The sequence below is a fragment of the Prunus avium genome, chromosome 8, assembly GCF_965620075.1.
Source record: "Prunus avium chromosome 8, drPruAviu1.hap1.1, whole genome shotgun sequence".
NCBI lineage: Eukaryota > Viridiplantae > Streptophyta > Magnoliopsida > Rosales > Rosaceae > Prunus > Prunus avium.
This window is the reverse complement of record NC_142291.1, coordinates 24,490,930-24,506,667: the sequence shown is the minus strand read 5'-3', so window position 1 is coordinate 24,506,667 and position 15,738 is coordinate 24,490,930. Positions and strand designations below refer to the sequence as shown.

At 35.9% G+C, this 15,738-nt stretch overlaps 3 protein-coding genes across 3 annotated transcripts; 1 reads left to right on the top strand and 2 right to left on the bottom strand.

Annotated features, from left to right (window-relative positions):
• Positions 1-345: 345 nt before the first annotated feature.
• Positions 346-2,729, bottom strand: LOC110774621 (Haloacid dehalogenase-like hydrolase (HAD) superfamily protein). Its single transcript, XM_021979184.2, has 4 exons — positions 2,548-2,729; positions 1,708-1,879; positions 1,412-1,528; positions 346-788 (listed from the first exon to the last, which is right to left on the bottom strand). Exons 1-4 carry the CDS (start codon positions 2,655-2,657, stop codon positions 612-614), a joined length of 576 nt encoding a protein of 191 aa, XP_021834876.2. The 5' UTR covers positions 2,658-2,729; the 3' UTR covers positions 346-611.
• A 1,007-nt stretch (positions 2,730-3,736) lies between these two features.
• Positions 3,737-4,547, top strand: LOC110774609 (uncharacterized). The gene has a single exon (XM_021979171.2). The coding sequence runs from the start codon at positions 3,812-3,814 to the stop codon at positions 4,349-4,351; it is 540 nt and encodes a 179-aa protein (XP_021834863.2). The 5' UTR covers positions 3,737-3,811; the 3' UTR covers positions 4,352-4,547.
• LOC110774617 (Cysteine proteinases superfamily protein) lies at positions 4,537-14,996 on the bottom strand. The gene is made up of 16 exons (XM_021979178.2): positions 14,598-14,996; positions 14,316-14,372; positions 14,070-14,224; positions 13,744-13,834; positions 13,573-13,622; positions 12,018-12,093; positions 10,997-11,057; positions 9,944-10,075; positions 9,014-9,214; positions 8,864-8,919; positions 8,685-8,778; positions 7,679-7,769; positions 7,137-7,250; positions 6,223-6,507; positions 6,091-6,129; positions 4,537-5,336 (listed from the first exon to the last, which is right to left on the bottom strand). Exons 1-16 carry the CDS (start codon positions 14,800-14,802, stop codon positions 4,839-4,841), a joined length of 2,205 nt encoding a protein of 734 aa, XP_021834870.1. The 5' UTR covers positions 14,803-14,996; the 3' UTR covers positions 4,537-4,838.
• Positions 14,997-15,738: the final 742 nt, after the last annotated feature.

The window sequence follows — 15,738 nt, the reverse complement described above, 5'->3', positions numbered from 1 at the left end:
AATTGGGGGCCTTTGCTTGCAACAAAGACTTCTCCTTAGCATGTTTCATGATCATTTCACCATTTTGTCTCCATTTCTTTCAATTAAAAAAAAAAAACCATGAATTAAGCCTTGAATAGATGCGTAAAAGGAACCCCTGTAAGCAGGTGATTTTTTCACTTCTATGCTCTTACTCTCCTGCTTCACAAGCTCCCCGAGCACTTCTCTTCATGTTACAACAGTTGCCCAAGCAGAATTTTAGATTATTGTTTCACTTTTCGAGCACGTTTGAACTATTTGTGGCAATCTCCAAATCCCTTTTTAGAATACCTAACTAAACTCGAACAGGATATTTCAGCCCTGGAGTTGTTTATTGTTCTTATGTGTATATGTAAACGAATAAATACGTATACTACTTTAGGATGACATCACAGTTTCTTGACCATCGTCTTGAGTGTCTAGAGATGAGGCAGATGCTACAGGGGAGTGTCTAGAGAATTTCTTGATAATTGATACAACAAATCGTTATCATAACAGGGATGCGCTTGTCACACGTCACACGATAATCCCTGACAATACAAGAACAAATCAATACTTCTGAAGTTGTACGTCATTCAACATCTATGGAAGATTCAATTCTTTTCATTCTGCTCAGATGAACTTGAATTTTTGGAGAACTTTGTGCGCCATTTCTGCTTGTTCTTCTCAGATGCATTCACATTTTCAGAGTATTTTGTAAGACCCTGCCTCAATGCTCCAACAGTTACGCCATTACCTACCAAAATGCTTGTGACGCCCATATTTGAAACCTGTCAATACCATCACAAAGTGTTGATAAATGGGTGCAAGATTCAAGTCTCATATAAATTGAGGATATAACCAAGGCCAGGAATATTCTGAATACAAAATCTCTTGGCACCGAACAATCTTTGTCACACTACAGATAAACAGTGGTTTCTGATAAGAAGAAGCAAAAATGGCAGGGGAAAAGGGTGGGGTTATTTCTGCAGCACAAATGCCTCTTTTGGTTTCACACCAGCCCTTGTGTGTCGACATAATTGCCTATGATTAGACCTGTAATCTCCTTTTTCAGCTTTACCTATGTGGGCTGCAGAAAGTCTGCATGTGTGTTGTTAAAACTTAAAAAACTAACCCCAAATCACTTCTCTTGAATGCACAGAAGTTTAGCTTCACCTTACCCAATGACAGGATGATTTTTTCCTTTACACATTGTGCTACCATACCAATATAAAACCTCCACAAGTATAAAAATTTGAAGCACTAACAAGTTCATAATTCAAACATTTTTTCTTCATTTTTCTTCACTTCAAATCTTTTGGCAAAAGTCATGTATTTTTAAATTTGATTCATATTAATTTCAAGATGCCAAAGGGAGACGATGATTATGGTGAAAAGGCAGGCATAATCTTACCGCTTGGATGTTCCTATTCTCGTCATCAAAGAAAAGCATTGAGTTGAAGGGGACCCCAGTCCTTGTATGAATTCTCTGGAAATGATCTGTCTTGTGTGTCCAGCTCGAAAAGATCTCCTGTATAACCAAAAAATCAAAATAAAAAGTAAAATTCAATTACTAGATTTACAGTCAGCATGTCTTTGGCCAGCTCTCTTAATCCCAATTGAAACATTAAAGAAAAAAAGGAATATAGAAAAGATATCGTCTGAAGGAGGGAAAACACCAAGAAAAAGAAAAGTGCTCTGCTGTATCACCTGGGCTACAAACATTGACTTGATGCTTAATTTGTCAATAAATGTCTTTGCTATATCTGCAGTTGGAGACCTAGAAGCAATGGCAAGATCAATTCCCTTTTCCTTCAGTGCATACAATATACCTCTAGCATGGGGATAAAGCGATGGCATTTCACGTTTGGAGCGACATTCACTGCAAAAAGAACACAGATGTAAGTCGAGGCTGAACATAAATTTGTAAACAATGAGTTACAAGAGAACATGTTAAACAGTACTAATATGTTAGGCATATTTCTTAATTCAAGGATTCTCTTTTCTTTTCTTTGTGTCCATGTATAGCTAGCTATAGGCTACAAATGGGGGTAGCCTAGACCCTCCAAAATCTCACCCCACTGCTGTTGCCTAGACCAATTCCTAAACTTGGGTGTTAATGCATTTTCTCACAAAATAATACTAAAAATTGAACTGGGAAACTCATTGACCCATAGAGAACATGCATGGGCTCAATGCTATGGGTGTTCACTTCCAATGTTATAATCAAGCAGCAGTAGTTAAAACTCAAAACTAATTTTATCCTCCAGAAAAATTAAAATGTATATTACAAATATGAAGATTAGGTATAAAAAAAAACTTTCAAAGATACACAAGAGTCTAAGAAAATTTCAAAGATGACAGGAAAAGCAAATTATAGGGGAAAATTCAACTAAACGTATTCATTGGTCATCTGGGTTATACATAAACCAACACAAAAAGAGAACAGAATCGAGCATTTCGCTGCTTCCTTGGGGAAAAACATAACTTTTCTTGAGTTTTCTCGGAAACCAAACAGGTTGTAGTGGGAAAAAAGAGAAAAGGACGTACCAATAGAAAGGCCAGAGAGTGTAATCAAGGTCAAAGACAACCAATCTCGGAAGGACTTGGAACATTCCGAGTATCTCCAAAGCCTCTGCCTTCACGTTATCGTCACCCATTCTCTCTTTCTCTCTCGCTATTTCTCTCTGTTCGCGGAGTTTCAGATGGTTTTTTTCAGAGATGGAATAGACAAACAAATACAAGTTAGCCGTCCCACACACGTGTGAATTAGAGGAATTATTATTATTTGACGCAGTAATACCACGTCAACTGGTCATAGTTCCAACTCAATAAAAACAGGAAAGAAGAACAAAAAAGAAGAAATTATTATTATTTTTTTTTTTATCAAAGAGAAACTTCGTGAGATAAACTTCAACGGTACAAATAAAGACATCAACAAGACATTTAAAGTACCAATCTAAAAAAAAAGATATTAATATTAAAAAAAATATTTTTTTTTATTTTCACATTTTAGGAAATATATGCTACATTGAAAAATTATCAATTTCTTAATACCCTGAAGCCTAAGAACTAAAAATATTGCACTGTGAACCCCAAAATGAACAAGGATGTTGGGAGGAATTTGATTCATGACCCAAGAAAAAATGAAAAAGAATGTCAAAAAACGAAGGGAAACCAACAATGGACCTATTTTCATGAGAAAAGAGGCTAAGTTGTCAATATAAGAAGTACTTTGATACGTGCACTCCATGCATATTCTATACATAATTTGTCCAATCCATAGAGAATATTACATGAGTTGCCATGAAATTTGGTTCTTTTAGAAGTGATTGAACAATATTTTTCCTTAATAATTTGAATGAGATTCGAACTCGAAACCTCTTTCACCGTTGGAACCATTATACTAAGAGTTAGTATTGATTGAACAAACTATTACCACTCTACGTTGAGGGGAAAATGACTTGTGTGCATTTTAGGATAAAAAGATAACATAAAATATGAAACGAGCGGGCTTTGAACAAAGTTGGTTGGAATACTTGCTCCTTTTATATCTTCCCAAGACTTAATAGATGTCCATGCAATACATATAGTTGTGGAAGTTATGAAATGGAAGTATTTGCAGTTCAGAAGTTGAACTAACAACACCAAACACCCTTTGACCAAACCGTATCTGAGACCTCAAAATCCATCCAAGTTGTATCTATAAATACTTGTTTCACTGTCCAAAGCAAAACCACAACAACTCATATCCAACAACTACAACTTTCCTTCCTCCTATACATCCAATATTATCATCAGTTAGCTGCAAAATATGGCCTTTCATGGCCTCCCGGCCTTCGTCTTTCCACTACTTTTGGTTTTTACCTTGTCCTCAATGAGCTCCAAAACAATGGTTGCAGGGGCTCGCATTCTTCTGGAGACTAACTCCTTCCCTCAAGTGCCCCAGCTTCCAAAGCCCGAGCTTCCACCATTTCCCACTTTCCCAACTTTGCCAAAACCTGAGCTGCCACAATTGCCAAAGCCTGAGATGCCACAGGTGCCAAAGCCTGAGCTGCCCCAGTTGCCGAAGCCCGAACTGCCACCGGTACCCCATGTTCCAACTTTGCCAAAGCCTGAAGGTCTCAAGTTGGCAGAAGAGCCCCATGTCCCTGAGCTTCCAAAGCCTGAATTGCCACCAATTCCTAATTTCCCAACTTTGCCAAAGCCTGAGTTGCCAAAGTTGCCTGAAATTCCACCTCTTCCCCATCTCCCAGCTGACATACCTAAGCCCACATTGCCCTCCATCCCAACCCTCCCCAAGGAAACACCCCTCCCTTCTCTCATTCCACCCTACAAAACCACCCTTCCTTGAATATTCTTAAATATTTGTTTTAGTTAATTTGTTTCACTATTTAAATACATATTTGTAATATCATTTGTCGTGTGTTTCTTTCTGATCATGTACTAGTACTCCTTTGAGTATTATTTTAACTTGTGTACTTATGGTTACCACTTGTGAGTTCTGTTGGATTGTTATTAATTTAAAATTTATTCGCATTTTCATGTAAGAGGAGGGTAATATTTTCGTCCAAGTGTTTTTAATATGAATACAAAACTTGCTATATTTGTATTTTGAGAAGTAACTTTCCCTCTTGACCCAAGAAAAAAGAACAAAAATAAAAGAGAAAGTTACTTCCCCCCCAACTCTCTCTATACAAGTGTACGGTACGATTCTCTTATTACCCTTCACACTTCTTTTTGCTATGCAGTATCGATAACACAGTAAAATATCGCTTACTCTATTTACAACATGACCTTCACAAATGCAACTTTTTCATGAGGCTCCTAGTAGGTCTTCGTCATCTATCTACACGAAGAGTGAGCCGTAGCCGCTTTGAAGCCTGTTGGTTGGAGGAATCTGACACTGGATCCTTACTACTCAAAGGCATAATCTCTTTCGGATTTATGATTTTAGTTGAGTCAGTTACTTGATGGAATGAAGGTTGGTCTTCTAGAGTGGAAGATAAATATTGAACCTCATTGTCATCTTCCTCTTCAGAATCCAGCACAACACAAGCTGTGAAATCATCACTTGAAGAAGATTCAGATGTATCTGTTTTCCTTGGATAGTCAAATGCCTCATTTTCCATAATCGAGCAATCTGCACTGGATGTCTGAGATATTGGGTTCCCATCAACAGCATCTCCAATATGCTTAGAGAATCTATGCTTCGAAGATGTTTTCGAGATACTCAATCCTTTAAAGAAATAGGATTCAGAATCAGATCCAGAGCCTTGTTCACAATCTTCCATGTCGACTGATGAATCAGCACTCTGATCCCCAGTATCTTCAACTTCCTGTTTTCAAGCAACATAAAGTGCATACATTTTAGTTGGTTAGGCAATATTTGCAACCAGTTTAAGACCAATATCATGGCTCTCCAACTACAAGATTAAACAATAGAGCAAGCAAATTCCAAGAGCATGCATGCTCATATCAGAGGGTACTCTTCTTTGGTAACAGAATACTATTGGTGAATCCATATCACCATTCAGTGTTACTCATTAATGCTTGATTATGATCAGGAGAACTCTTTGGGAACCTTATGCAACATAGAAAGTATCTGGTAAACTATTGGACGCTAACAGAGTGTGTTTATCACTTTCATGTTTGTACATCAAAAATTTTGGAGGTTGCTATTCTGCAATGTATTGTGGTCGTTTCTACACAAAATACTCTTGTACCAAAATAGTTAAATAATTTTCTTTATACTTCCAGTTGGGTCAATGTCATTTGCATGAATGTCACTTATCTTTGGCTGTGTTGGTAAGCGTTGTGTTGTTAAAGACTTGAGATCTATAAAATAAGTACAAAGCACAAGTACGACCATGTGCAGAAGTAGAAATGGCCTGTAACATGGTCAAACAGGTATATGAACAGCTTATAATTTTGGCGAAGCATGCTCCTAGTGCCACCCAACAATATATTTCAGCCAAGTTCCACATAAAGGTCTTTTCAAGTCTCAACATGTTACCAACTAGCGAACTGGTACTAAGACACCCAAAGACCAAAGGAACTTCTAGATTCATCAGTAAGAAAACAAAGGATTACCTTTATTGGCGACATCAAACTCAGATTACGAGCAGCAATCTGCAGATAATATGTATCAGAAACCAACCTGAGACAAGTGCTCGGTTTATATTACTCCTTCAAAACCAATACTGATTCTCTAAAAGACCATACCTGTATAGGAGGAGAAGCTTCCAACAACGAAGTTTTAATCCCACATGCATTGGAACTAGAGGAATTTACATCAAATGTTTTTGTTGGACTGGGCATCTCTTCAGGAAACTTTATGCCAGTTTCTTCCTTGTGTGTTTTGTTGGGCCTTTGAGAGGAAGGAACTTTATCAATACAATCATCTATAAGAGTTTCCTGAGAATGATCTTCAAGGATTTTACATATTAACTTCTTAATCTGAAACCGTTTGACAGAAGCGTCCGCAGGAGGAAACCAATTTTTGTTTAGCTGAAAAATTATAACATGTTTGTAGCATATTAAATGAAAATTCGTGTAGATAGAAAATTATACGTACAAGATAAAAGGACAAAAAAGGAGCAACAACATGTTAAATGCATCTGTAGATTTTCTCCAATGAAAAAGAATTTGAACTGTTAGTTTTTTCTATTGTGAACAAAGAACAGATTTTTATCTAGTCCAGTTTGGCAGGGTACAAGAACTGTGGATTCCCTACCTCCACATCCAAAACACAAGGAAATTGTAGAGAACAATTATTCTTAGGCCGTATCTGCCTGTTCTCATCAGGGGTGCAATCTTAGATGGGTTCCCTGCCACAGGGTCAGAAAATGGCATGCCAAATGCAAAAATCTTGCAGGAAGGCATAATGAGAATCTGACCAACTTATCTTGATTAAAATTGGTGATGTTCACGTGCCTACATATATAAGTATAAATATAACTATAATATGCTTGGTGCATGTGACATTGACAATATGATTGTGGGGGGTGGGGGCAAAAAAGCTTTATGCCAATAATTCCTTTAATGTATCATCCCTACAGGTCTTGGAAACAAAACAGAAACAGAACATGTATAATTTTAAGTTTAAGGCTATGCTGAAAGGAGATAGGATCACTTACAAAGTTGGAGAACTTCTTAAAGGGGCTAAACTCAACAGGAGCTTCCTCCAGAAAACGTTCCACATAATGAAGCAAAAAGAGACCACAATCAAATGAATTTTCCTGCTGTGGCAGCTGAATCAATTTGGAAGAAAAGAAAAAGTCAAGCAAACAATAATTTCTTTTTCTCTAATATGCAGAACTTTATTAAGAAGAAAACAGCACAAGGAATGATAGACAACAATGTCCATAAAAGAGAACTAAAACTAACTGTATACACAGAACAATCAATACGTAACTTCCCTCCAATCAAAATAAATAAAACTAAAGCGTCTAAAATGTTTTCACAAGCAAGCCAACAAGGGTACTGGTCAACACCAGTGGGAAAGGCAGATTAGAGGTTTCAACCCCAGGACCTCCAACAATCTGAACTCTAGTACCGTGTTAGACAACTATGTCAAAAAGATTACCCCTTATGGGAAAAATAGATATCTTCAGCAGAAAGAGTTTTTGTTCCTTAATAAATGATAATGGATTTCACTGAAAAAAAAACATAAGGATACCTCCAATGCGAAAAATCGCAAATGTAGAAATTTCAAAGAAACATTTTCTGCTGTCCCACCATGCTTCTCTTTCCACTCTTCACATAGGTATCTGTCATTTCACGACATTATTAAATATTAGGGCAATCGGTGTGATCCTTAGCCTCAAACAGCATGAGGACACATACTTCAGAATTATAGCATATCATTCAGATAATAAGAATTCTATAGTTATGCCATAATGTATTATAGATCAAACAACTCAAGTTGTGAGCTTATGCAAATGTTATTTTTTTTTTAAATTTTGTTAGTAAAACTTACGGCCAGATTTTGAATCTGCCCCTCCTCCACCCCAGTCCTTAGGCATCATTTGTACCAAAAGAAAATTTTACAATGAGTTAAGGGGAATGAATTTTTTTCATACAGAAGTTCACATAACAGCTTACAAGGTGACCATAAGCCACAAATCCATCAGCAGGTTTTTCCTCTGTTCTAGGGCTATTTTGAGAAACCTTGGCTCAGTAGGGAATACTATCAGATACATTCACATTAAATTACAAAACCACCAATCCATGGAACTACCTCTGCATTAAAAAAAATATTTAATTCTTTTCATAAGAAATGTAAAAGAGTCACCAACTTATCTGTATTGACTTTTCACAGAGGACCAGTATGGCCTCCTTTTGAGGATTCAAAACATGGGACAGGGTTGCAAATTGACACTGATAAAGTAGTAAAATTTTATGCACACATCCATACATCCTTGACTGTTAGTTCATGACACCAGGCTTCACCTTTACTTTTATCGGTTTTATCATTTTCTGGATGGACATTTCAATTTCCCCATCAACTGACTGTAATCTAACGACTAAAATAGAGGCATATACAAATTCATAACAGCTTTTGTTGAAGATACTACATAATACGGATACATGGCCAGGATAAAAAAAAAGAAAACGGATAACATTATGATGCAAATAATAGACCAGAAGGAGACTGATCATGAAGCTGTGCTATCAAAAGCTACCTTTGAACAAGATTCTTGAGGCCTCTATGACTTCCTCTAATTGAATCCATGTGCAAGATGCACGGAACCTTGGGAGAACTTTCAATTTCCTCATCTGCAAGATAATTAGAGAAAATAAACTGAAATAGAGATAACCATGGTACATACAAGACATAAATCCAAATCATAAAAGGTCTTGCCTTCAACATTAGCTACTTCACCCGGATGACAGATGACAATCAAACTCCAGTGCAGTCTGCAGAAGATGCGGTAATAATTCATATTAAGAAGTTGGTATCATTGGATTACTCTCCAATCTGCATGAAAAACAATGTAACACACTTTCTCACCTGTAGTTTACAGGAATGAAAATGTAATCCTTCCCAAAAACATTCACTTTCCTTGTCCATTTAAGAACGCGCTGAAATGCTTCCTTTCCTTCACAAGCAACTGGTTGATCTTTGTCTAGATCAGCAAGTTTCCGAAAGAAAAAACTATTGAAGAAGTGGAACCTATGCTTTTCCTCAGGTTGAATTTTACTTTTTAAGTATCTGCCAATAAGTCAAAATCAGAATTTCTTACTATGTGGAAGTAGTCAGATATAAAAGAGGAACTAGAAGCTACAACCTCATTGCATGTATATCTTTTAACTGTTCCATTTTGATATTAAGTAAAAAAAGAAACAGATTCCTCACTGAATTCCTCGTACTAGTTACACTATGAAATGAACTTCCTCTCCTCCTTAGTCCTAAAAAACCTGCTACTCCTTTCCAATCAAATAATAGAATACAATTATTATCTGATACTAGAAACCTACCAATCTCAAAGACCATATGCAGTCAATTTCTTTCAAGCAAAGAATATCATAGGTTCATCTACAGCATTCAAATTTTGAAATCTACTGATCCAAAACCATTACGATTGCAAGGCACTGTCACTTTCTAAGCAGAGTCATTATATATATCTTCTCCAGTTTCCATAATCTCCAATTAACTTCTAAATGCCCATATCATGTTTCCAATTATAAGGTATAAAATACTTGTTGCTAATAAAAACCGGATTCCTGACCTAAAAATTGGGGGCTTTGTTGTGGACTCCACATGAGTTGTATAAAGATTGTAAACAATCAAGAGATAGCCATAACCAACACCGAATCCATAAGGATGACAAAATGAAAGTTTATAAGGTGAATAATGTTAAGATCCTGCAACATGAATACGTACAACTTCAAATTTATGCCCAAAATAAGAAAGACTTGAAAGGAGCCAGGTCAAACTTACTGAATATAAAAGTCAACTATAGTGTCATTAATAAATGTTGCTGGCTGTAGAAGCTGAAGATCTCTCTTACTTATACAAACTGCATCAGGATCCCCTTGTGGATAGATAACATCTTCAAAAGGCTTACTGAAACTACGACAAACAAACTACATCAACAGATATCATAAAGAAGCAAAAATGTGTGAGATTTGATACTATCAAAGTTAATCAACTTATAGTTAATAATAATGAGCCAAAATTTAAATACCAAAACATGTACAAATGTTAAAATATAATGGATGAAGTATACCAGAAAGAAAAGAAAGAGAAAAAAAACAGATATACATTCCTCTGGTATTTGAAAATACATCAAGTTTTAACCTTGGAATGAGATGAGAGGCTAAACAGGTACTATAAGATTTTATAGCAATCAAAATTATTATAAAAAATAATTAAAAAACTTAGGGAAAAAGTCACTTTTGGTCCCTGTAGTTTGACGGATTTTTCCAATTTTGGAAATTTAACTCTTATAGTTCGACACCCATCACAATTCAAGGACACGTCCAAGTTTCCGTACAATTCTGTTATGGAATAAGCATGTGCCCCTCACGTGTAGGGATATTTCAGTCTCCCACAACAAGATGAGCCACTTCTTCAACCTCTGAATCAAAATTCCTCACTCTCTAATTGCCCTCACTCTGAATCCTATAGGAATTGAACGAAATCTCAACTTAGGATCGAAATTTTAGAGGAGCACCAAGGTATATGGCATGAGTAGACAGAAATACCCCTCCACGTGTGAGGCACGTGCTTACTCAGTCATGCAATTGGACAGAAATTTGGAAGTGTCCTTGAATTGCGATGGATATCAAACTTCAAAGGGACCAAAGTGGGAAATCCAGCAAACTACAGGGACCAAAAGTGACTTTTTGCCAAAAACTTATACATAATAAATCAACTATAGCATCAACCCTGTTTCAGTTGTAAATTATAGAAACTAAAAAAGATGAACAGTCACACGGATTCAATGTAAAAATAATAAAAAAGAATTTACTGCGCCAGTTGAGCACTCACTCAAAATCAAGGATCCACACATCCCCATATCTCGCATCCAATGAACTGATTGCTTCCTCTCCTGCATGCAATAATAGAGGGCATTATAATTAAAAAGATAATGACTATAAAGTGAAATATTACACAAAGGAACATTTCTACAGGGTTAGCTTTTTGAAAAGATAGAAGCACTTATAAAAAAACAGAGAGATTTTAGTTTTATGCGAAACAAAATTTTATTAAAAATTGAAACTCATCCAAATAATATAAAATTTTCAACTTTAATTAGGATGAACCCACTCCTTTATAATCAACTCAATATGTTAAAATCTGAAATTAGATCATTTCAACTTGACATTACATTTAACCAATCTCAACTTTGATAGCTTCTAGATACTTATCCATCTGAGCATTCCAAAAATATTTTTAAAGAGTTGTTCTTATTCTATTGATGCATTCTACACACAACATGTTTGGTGGTGCTAGCAGTTTTTGTGGAGGCACATGAGTGCCGCACATAGTAAGGTAGCTAACATAGGGTGATTGTAGTTGTTGCAATGACAAAGTGAAGCTAGGATCTGATCCCAATATTCAGGATAGGAGACAAACGTAGGAAATTGATGACAATTTCAACTTTAGCTAAGTTATCAACAGATTGCCTCATACGGTCATCTTGTCGCTAGGCAGCTTGTAAAGTAGAGAATAACTGTTTGCAAGAAGAGTTTTTTAATGACCATCATCCTTGTTTAAGCTATTTCTTTTTCGTTTTTCTTTTTTCTTTTTTCTATGGGACCCTCATTTTAAGGGACTAGCTCACAGAATCGTGGCTACTTTAAGTCATTTCTTAACATCAAGTGTACACTGCATAGAATTGTACACTGAAAAACATTACGTGCTCAATCTAGGATTTCACAAGAAATTGTTCCAGTAACCATGCAATGTTTCACATTTTACAAAGCAGTTCAAAGGAAAGAAATTATATGATTCCATCCAATACAAAAACAAGATAGCTCCATCACCATTTATCTAAATATGCACAAACCTGAAGTTTTATATGCATTTGCAGCTGCTCTAGAATCCCTTGATTCAAGTTGAAGGTCACCTATAGCTGTTTCAACCTACAACAAGCAAATTATCAAATTGCTCATATACAAGGTTAAAAAAACCTCGTGTATAATTAGATAAATCTACACCATTCTGACTCAATCTCCATGATATAACCAATTTTCCACTCAAAGATATCATATGTCCCTTGGTCCCAATGTCCCATTAATAGTTGAACCTTCTAGACTAACACAGCAACATGGAAAATTTAACTGAGATGCTGTCAAATATTAGTGTACATAAATTCTATAAAAATTTCTAAAATGGAGTAAAATCTGATTTATTTACACCATATCATTATGTAAACACACACACACACACACACACATATCCTTTTAATATACTTTTCTGTAACTTCCCTAATGCAAAGGAAACAGCAGCTGTAATAGAATGTGATTGTTTGTTGCCTTAACATGCACCACTAAATTCACAATACAACTACTTGAAAGAATGTGCTAACATGTGATCTGTGGATATAAAATTTATACTTTATTAATCACATTTCAACATCTATCTGGCCATAACCTTTACATATAGTGACATGCTATTGATTCCCTGTCCGTAGACTCTGTACAATAAATCGCATAACAAGTACATCCTGGGCATGGACCTCAGAGTCAAGCATGTACTTTAAAGGTTTTTTTTTGGGGGGAGGGGGTAAACAAATCCAATTTAAAGTTAGAAATCGCTTAGAGTGGAAAGAACTAATTATTAATGTCTTCAAATATTGGGGCAACATCCAGGAAATGTGTATAAACATACTGAAAACTAGAATAGCCGCTAACACATAGATATCAAATTCAGAACAAATTTCTCATATATTTTCTATGTGGTTACATACCTCAATACTTGTCTGCCAGGAGTCTCCAAACATATAGTTTCACATGCATCTTTATTTTTGTTTACAAATTGCAAATTTAAAGGTGACATACTGGAGGGGAAAATACACTTCCCACCAATACACACTTCCCGACTGGAAGGGAAAACAGAGGAGCACTAAATCCCAATAATGACACCTTGTGGCCAAATTAATCAGTACAGCACCAGAATTAAAACAGGAAATGGTCTTAAAAAGGCAATAATTAAGGTTTCCAATTGCTATGGGTCAAATAGTGTCAAGTCAAAAGGTAGTACTACCAGCCTCTTAGGCATATCTCTAACATAACTTCCAATTCAAATTTGATGGTGCATGGGTGATACAGGGATTTGAATAAAATTTGATGGACTTGGCCTCTACCAAACTCCAACGTCAAGAATGTCAGTATGAGAAGATATCCCACTTTCTGACCAAAAACGACCTCAGGGAATTTTCCTTTAACCTTTAACTTTTTATTAATTCAATAGTCTATAATTATGTCTCGTCTTTTTTCTCCACCTATTTTCTATGTTTCTCATACTCATCAAAACAAGATTCAATTTCCTTATCTAGGCTCTTAGAAAACCACCAATAAAGACAATATCAAAAATAATAAGGGGGAAGGAAACACACTTACAATTTCATATCCACCAGAACCAGGGTATGATTCTTGTTCTTCTAATGGAGCTACAATTATGCAGAAAGTTTGGGGTAAGATAAATGAAAGACACAAAATTGTGAGAGAAAAAAGGCACCAACAATACTTGATTATGTACAGATTTTTATGGCAGAAAAATTAAAGAGAAACCTTCAGATGTTGAAGGACTTGAGACCAGAGTTGATGAAGAACGCATTTCAATCCTCTCATCATCATCTGAAATTGCACATACTTGCTTTTTCTGCAACAATTTCAAACGAAGTCATTATCAACAATATGATTAAGATCCACATTGGACATTCCCATAAAAAGGGGTAAAATTTTGAGTCTAGCAAATAAGAGAGTAACCAAGTATAGTGACATTTTAAAGTTTAGGCCCATTACAATTGCTTTAAGGTCGTACATTTGGCTGAAAACATACTCACCCAAGCAAGAAATACAACATAAAAATCTTTGAGATAAGTATGAATACTTACTTCATGGTTTGGAGAACTAGAAACCACAGAGACATCCAACCCGGGCATCTCCTCTCTTGCAGCACCACCATCTGCTACTGTGCCCACATCAGTAGCATCATCATCTAATAACAAAGTGGTAATTTCCTTTTGTGGAGTCTTTGTTCCATGTGCAACTACACAAAAAGTAAAGAAACTTAAGCAAAACTAAACATCAATAAATTTAAAAAATAACATTTGAGTTTTAGGCAGTGATAACCCGACTACCTCCAGTGTCAACATCAATCGGTTCATTTCTGAATTCCTTTTCAAGATTCTTGGTAACTGATACAAGTGCATAGTGAGTACAGATGATACATAAATAACTGATTTACTCAATTAATTAAGCTAAAGAACTTGCTAACTTGATTAATAGGCATAATTCTCAGGGCCAAAACAATCCATTTCCGAAATTCCCTTCCCTATTTTCTTTTCTTTCCGTAATTTTCCCACTAACCAAACAGATTACCCACAATTCAAAACGCAACGAGAAAAGAGAAACAAACTCACGGCACTGCAGGAACTTGTACTTGATAATAGGGGAATCGAGGTACTTGTTCTTCGTGCTCTTCCTGTTCCTGGGCTTCATGAGGTTTCGGAATTTGGCGATCATCTTGGCGGACTGCTTCTCCACAACCTCGTCGTCGGCGTTGAACTCGAATGCCTGGAATCGCTTGCTCGGAGACTCGGAGTCGGACGTGAACCGCCGTGTCATGAAGCCGAGCCACTCAAAACTCGCAAACAGAAATGCTGAAGACGTTTGCTAGTATTTGGGTTACAAATACAAACAGAGGTCGAGAAGAGTACAAGACAAGTTTAACTTGAAATGGAAGAAGAAAGAGTTCTCGCCAGAAAAATAAGAGGGAAGAAGTGGGGGAGACTGGGGGCTCCACGGATCCCTACTTTTAATTTTTGAATTTTTGGTGAATTTCATAGATTTTAATTGACTTCGATTGAATAATGAAAGTTTGTTAGAATTTTATGATACAATTTTATAGATTTTTGTTACAGAGACTTTTTAGGGGTCAATTTAATGGGCATTTCCATTAGTTTTATTTTTTTAAATTTTTTTTAAAAAAGAATAGGTACTTTATTAAAATAATAAGTACTATAAGAGTGTACATAAAATAGCAATAATGAAAACAACCAAATTTACAATTTATACTTTGGAAATGGTGGTGTGTCATCATGCCCTCTGCCTTATTGATAGGAGAGTTTAGTGTAAGTCAATTAAACAATTTACTTTGCAATGGCCTTGTACGTAGAGGTGTTAAACAGGTCATTTCAATTCGTGTCATTAAGTTATTCATGCCGAACTGTGCCATGCCATTTAATTAATTAGATCGTGTTCTGTCATAATGATCCATTTATTAAAACTATTGATTCCAGCATGGCCCAAAATTCAAGTTCATATTGGGTCGTGATGTGCTCGAGCCGTGCTAGTGATCCAGTTGTGCCCATACTCGGGCCCAATCACTCATTTTGCTTGATTTAAGAAACATGCACATTAAAAAAAAAACACTAATATTCAAAGGTGATTATTAATAAAATATAAAGAAAGATATGTGAATATATATATATATATATATATAATGTAGTATACGTTACAATTTTTTTTTTTTGGGTAAGAAGGGGACTAACTTCCAGCAAC